This window comes from Lactuca serriola, chromosome 5 (assembly GCF_051521515.1).
Source record: "Lactuca serriola cultivar US96UC23 chromosome 5, Lser_US96UC23_V15, whole genome shotgun sequence".
Taxonomy (NCBI): domain Eukaryota; kingdom Viridiplantae; phylum Streptophyta; class Magnoliopsida; order Asterales; family Asteraceae; genus Lactuca; species Lactuca serriola.
Genome location: NC_136412.1, coordinates 223379820 through 223385369, shown reverse-complemented (window position 1 = coordinate 223385369; position 5550 = coordinate 223379820). Strand labels below are relative to the sequence as shown.

At 37.2% G+C, this 5550-nt stretch overlaps 1 protein-coding gene across 1 annotated transcript; it reads right to left on the bottom strand.

The window, feature by feature from the left end:
• Positions 1 to 3798: 3798 nt before the first annotated feature.
• On the bottom strand, positions 3799 to 4248 carry LOC145050212 (uncharacterized). Its single transcript, XM_078998500.1, has one exon. It carries the CDS (start codon positions 4246 to 4248, stop codon positions 3799 to 3801), a length of 450 nt encoding a protein of 149 aa, XP_078854626.1.
• Between the last annotated feature and the right edge of the window lie 1302 nt (positions 4249 to 5550).

Genomic DNA, 5550 nt, shown 5'->3' with positions numbered 1-5550 from the left:
TTTTGTGGTCGGTCCTTATCTTCTTTTTTAACTCGGTCTCTCAAACTTTATTTTATTTCATTTTTGGTTTCTATAAAACATACAATAATTATTTTACGTTTTTTATTTATATGTTATTTATAGTTTTAGAAAATCAAATGGCCCATTATACCCCGCTCTTGTCTTTTCGTTTATCTTTTTCCTCCCTTCCACTTTGGAATCCCAACAACTAAGGGTGTTCAAAACTCGATATTTTTTTTTTGGAAACGGCCATATATTATAAAAACACTCAACCTAAAAGCAAGAAGCTAAAAGAGAGGAAACATCTTACATAATACAACACAAGTAATTAAAAAGAAAATGAAAATGGGGAAGAAGTCCATTCTTCCCAAGTGCATGCCGCCTCATTACTCATGCATTTTAGCCATAGGAACACCTGTGACTTGATGATCTCTATCAATCGGGGAGGGGTAATAAACTCAGCCTGAAATAGTCGATTGTTCCAAGCCTTCCACAGATTCCAAATTAACCCGTAACACATGGCAGTGAATATATCTCTCTTTTTGGGACACATGCCCCACTTGGCAGCAAACCTGATAAAATCCTCTATAGTGTGTATCACTGTCTGATTAATACTAGGGATGAGTTTTGGAACCAGACCGGTTCGGAACCGGAACCGGTTTTCCTATATTATAAGAACCGGGAACCGGACTGCCGGTTCTAGCGCCGGTTCCGGTCTCAGTTTTTCGGTTATTTTTCAAAATAGAACCGGTTGAAATACTATAGATTATATGCTACCTTCTAGAACTTGTAAATGATTCAATATTTAACAAAATTATGACTTTTTACATTCTAAATTGAAGTACAAACACTAAAGTATATGATGAAAAAAGAATCAAGTAATTCCGACTTCATATGAGTGAGTTATGCGCATTTTAAAAGCGGGGACAGATTCCAAAAAAAATAAAAAATACTGAAACAGAAAAAACGCAGCATTGATATGTTGTCTTCCAGGGTCTATAACTGATTCAATATCTAACTAAAATATGTGTTTTTATAGTCTAAAATGAACTACAAACACCAAATTACGTCCTGGAAAAAAAATTAAATAATTTCGACGTCATATGAATGAGTTATACACATTTAAAAAATAGGACATATTAAAAAAAAACAAAAAAATAGTGCTGAAATAAAAAAACGCAACATCGATATGCTTTCTTTCGGGGCATGTGTCTAATTCCATATCTAACAAAAACATATGTTTGTACCGTCAAAAATGAATTACAAACTCCAAATTACATGTTGGAAAAAAAATCAAATAATTTCGACTTCATATGAGCGAGTTATACGCATTTTAAAAAATGAAAAAAAAAATGTCAAACCGGTTCCGGTTTTTAGAACCGGGACCAATTTTCATAAAAATGGAGAACCGGTAATCGGACCTATTACCAATTCCGGTTCCGGTCCGGTTTCGGTTCCGGCGGTTCTAATGCTCATCCCTAATTAATACCACACCATCTCCATATCGCTTCTATAACTGAAACTGCATAGGACACTCCACTAAAATGTGATTGGCACATTCCAAACCACCAATACATGCACTACAACTACAAGAATCCACATTAACTCCTCTGTGAGAAAGAGCCACTACAGAAGGGATCCTTCGCAACGCAGCCCTCTAGATGAAGCTTGTGACTTTTATGGCGATAGTTTTGCTCCATATTATCTGAGGAAGGCTGGTGTTATTAGCAACCTTTTGTTCTATCTTTTTCCTTAATAGTTCCACCTTATATTTGCCATCTGGTGCTAGTACACACGTTACAGGATCTTGACCTGGTTGGAGCCTGACAGGGGCAATTATGTCTGATAAGCATTGTAATTGATGAGACAAACCAGCAACAATTGGACAAGACTTCCATTTCCAAAATGCCATTTTGAGATTTACTGTACCAACCCAATTGTCATGCCAAAATTGACTATCGTCCCAATTCTTAACTATTTGACTGAAAATTTCACTGAAGCTAAATCCCATCATTTCAATATCCTTCTTAACACCGACGATATTATTCCAAACACCACTAATTTTTTTTCTTTGCTAAGTATTCTATCGGTTTGTTTTTTCAGATTATGTAACCCATTAATGGATCTAGCCCATAGTGTGGAGGGTTCAAACTTTATCCTCCACCACCACTTAACTAATAGGGCTACATTAAGAGCACAAATTAATCCTAACCCAATCCACCAGGTTCCTTAGGCACAACAACTTTCTCCCATGAAACCCAATGTATTTTTTTCTTTTCATCTTTGCCACCCCATAAGAACTTCCTTCGAATCTTTTCTAGCGACTCAATCACACCCAATGGGGCTCTGAACAGTGACATGTAGTATGTAAGGAGATTACATAACACATATTTGATTAAGGTAAGTCGGCCACCGAATGACAAGGTCTTGGCTTTCCATACTAAAACTTGGAACGAAAATTGTCAAGAATGGGTCTCTAGTTTTTTATCAGAATCATAGTAGCACCTACCGGTACCCCAAGATTGGTGAAGGGTAGAGAACCTATCTCACACCTAAGGATATTTGCCCACCGTTAAGTTTCAAAGTTTGATGCCCCAATACCAAAAACCTTGGACTTGTGGAAATTGACCTTTAGGCCTGATGAAACATGAAAGCATTTCAATATACGTGCTAAATTTTTTAGATTTGCTTTAGACCATTCTCCAATAAACAACGCGTCATCTACGTAGAATAGATGAGATATACAAGGCCCTACACCTAGGATTTTGATGCCTTTAAATATGCCTTTGTCCACAACCGATTTTAAGGCCGCATTCAACAGCTCCATTGCAATAATGAATAGAAAAGGTGATAGGGGTCGCCTTGCCTTACCCCTTTTGTGATGTTGAACTCTTTTGTTGGAGATCCGTTCACAACCACCGATGCCCGAGAGAATTCTAGACATCCTTGAATCCATGATCTCCATCTTGTGCCAAAACCCATATGAGTAAGAATCAAATCTAAGTACTCCCAGTTTATAGAATCGAACACTTTATCATAGTCAGCTTTAAATAATAGAATTTTCTTTTTGATACTCTTAGCCCAACCACAAATGTCATTGACTATCAGTGGACCATCCAAAATACTTCTACCTTCCACATAGGTCGGTTGAACCTCTCCTACCACCTTACCCACGACTGCTTTCAACCTAGTTGCTACGATCTTGGAGATGATTTTATACATGCATCCAATCAAACTTATCGGCTTGTAATCAGATAGTGTAGATGGGTCGTTTACTTTGGGAGCAAGAGTTATAAAAAAGGAATTACATCCTCTAGCTAAAGAACCAGATTCCTCGAAGTGCTGAATAAACTTCATCACGTCAGTGGTAAAACAACTCCAAAACCTTTTTAAGAGTTTAAAGGTTAGTCCATCTGGGCCCGGTGCCTTGTCTCCGCCACAAGACCAGATCGCATTTTTGACCTCATACATAGAGATAGGGGCTTCCAATCTTTTGGCATCCATCATATCAATAGAATGAATGTTGGAATTGATCAGTTTTGGACGTGAAATCCAAGTTTCCGTGAATTTGTTTTGGACGAAACGGAATGCTTCATCTTTGATATCTCTTACCCTGGCTAACCATCTCCCATTTATCATCAGCCCAACGATTATGTTCTTTCTCTTGTTGTTGTTTACATACCCGTGAAAGAACTTAGAGTTCTCGTCGTCATCAGCTACCCATTTTACTCTAGCCTTTTGCTTGAAGTCCAAAGCTAGCCTCATTTCAAATTCGGAAATCTTTTGTAAACAATTACTTCAAGTTGACAATTCCATACCTGATAGTGCTCGCGATTCAGCTTCTTTCTCTAATTTAGAAATTGTGTCTCTCATAGAGAGTAGATCTTGTTTCTCCTTTAAGTGTTCAAATCTTCTCCAATTCTTTATTTCATCCTTCAGATGTCTAAGTTTGGCTGCCAGTTGTGAGTCTGCCCTACCATACCCATGGAAGCCATTCCATGCATTGAAGACAACCTGGTCGAGACCATTCAGTAGCTGCCAAGAGCTGTAAAATTTGAAGGGAGGGGGTACAAAATCTCCAATACCAGTCTTTAACGTGATAAGGCAGTGATCTGAGAGGTCTTGAGGATGAGCCGTCATAGAGGATGATGGGAAACTAACCAAAAAGTTTGAGCAAGCCAAGAACCGGTCCAATTTACTGAGTTTAGCATCAACTATGCTCATGGATGTATAACGTTCACCTCCCATATTAAAGTCATGAACTTAAGCATCACGAATAAATTTATTTAAGTCGGATGCACTGACTGGCAAAATTGTGATCTAAATCTCTCCTCCTTCGTTCTTACCACATTGAAGTCGCCAAATATTAACCAGTTTCCTCTCATTTGTTATTTGATTTGTATTAATTCATTCCAAATCACCTTCATTTCTTTAGGGGTATGTGGTCCATATACATTGGCGAAGATCGTGTTCCCTACAATGTCAATCCATTTACCAATTATTATCAAGTAAAACCTGTTCTTGCAGATAACCTCAGTTTTTTCAAAATATATGGTATCCCATATTGAGATCAATCCTCCGGATCTTCCAGAGGAATTCACCCCATCATAATCATACTCGGGGGATTCCTAACACCCACTAACATTTACTTTTTTGAAATCAAGAAGTTGTGTTTCCTGTAAGCCCACAAAATTCGATTTGTGTTGTATTCTTAATCTCTTAACCCAGGTGACTTTGGCATCCACCCCAATACCTCTAACGTCAAGGTAAAGGGAAGTCATTGATGAATATATGTAGCTCCTGATTCATCCACAATTTGAGCAAGAATGGGGTTGCCCACGTCAATCTGAAATCCAATCTCGTTCCCAATTGCAGTTGTCTGAATGATTTCGTTTGAGTCAGAGCTATTACACTCTGATTTATCTTCAGTAGAATCACCCTCACCATTGACACTAGGGTTTTTATTGTGGTCGATTGTTGGATCGGCATCCTTGATAGAACCATCAACATCGATACCAGATAAAGAATCTTTATTAACTGGATTTAGGTTGTTGTTTTGACATTATACACCATATTTCAAGATTGTTTTACTTCACATTTACTAATTAACCATTTAGGTTAAATACTAACTTATCGTAAACAAAAACTAAATGAAAATGCCATTTGACATAATCTTAGCAATGAAAAAACTAAATGAAAATGCATTAGTAAAGTCATTAAACTACACCCAAGCCCCCTAACTTTTCCAATCTATTATATTTTTTAATAAAAAAAAGTTATTTCGGATATCGGGTATCTGAACTATCAAAAAACTTAGAAAATGACTATCCGAATCGGAATCCAAAAAATCATATATCCAACTTTGGATATTCGAAATTTCGGATAATTTTGCATTAGATTTTCAGATACGAATATTTTTAAACACCCCTACCGGCAACAACCATCTTGTCCGACAAATTGTCTTCGTGGGTGATAAGTATCAAGTCTGAACACTGATTGCAAATAATTGATTAGGATATTACAACCAAATCATTGAAATAGCTTCCGATA

What these genes read in the sequence shown, in the direction of transcription:
- LOC145050212 (XM_078998500.1), bottom strand. Translation starts at nt 4,248, where the DNA reads ATGGGAGGTGAACGTTATACATCCATGAGCATAGTTGATGCTAAACTC.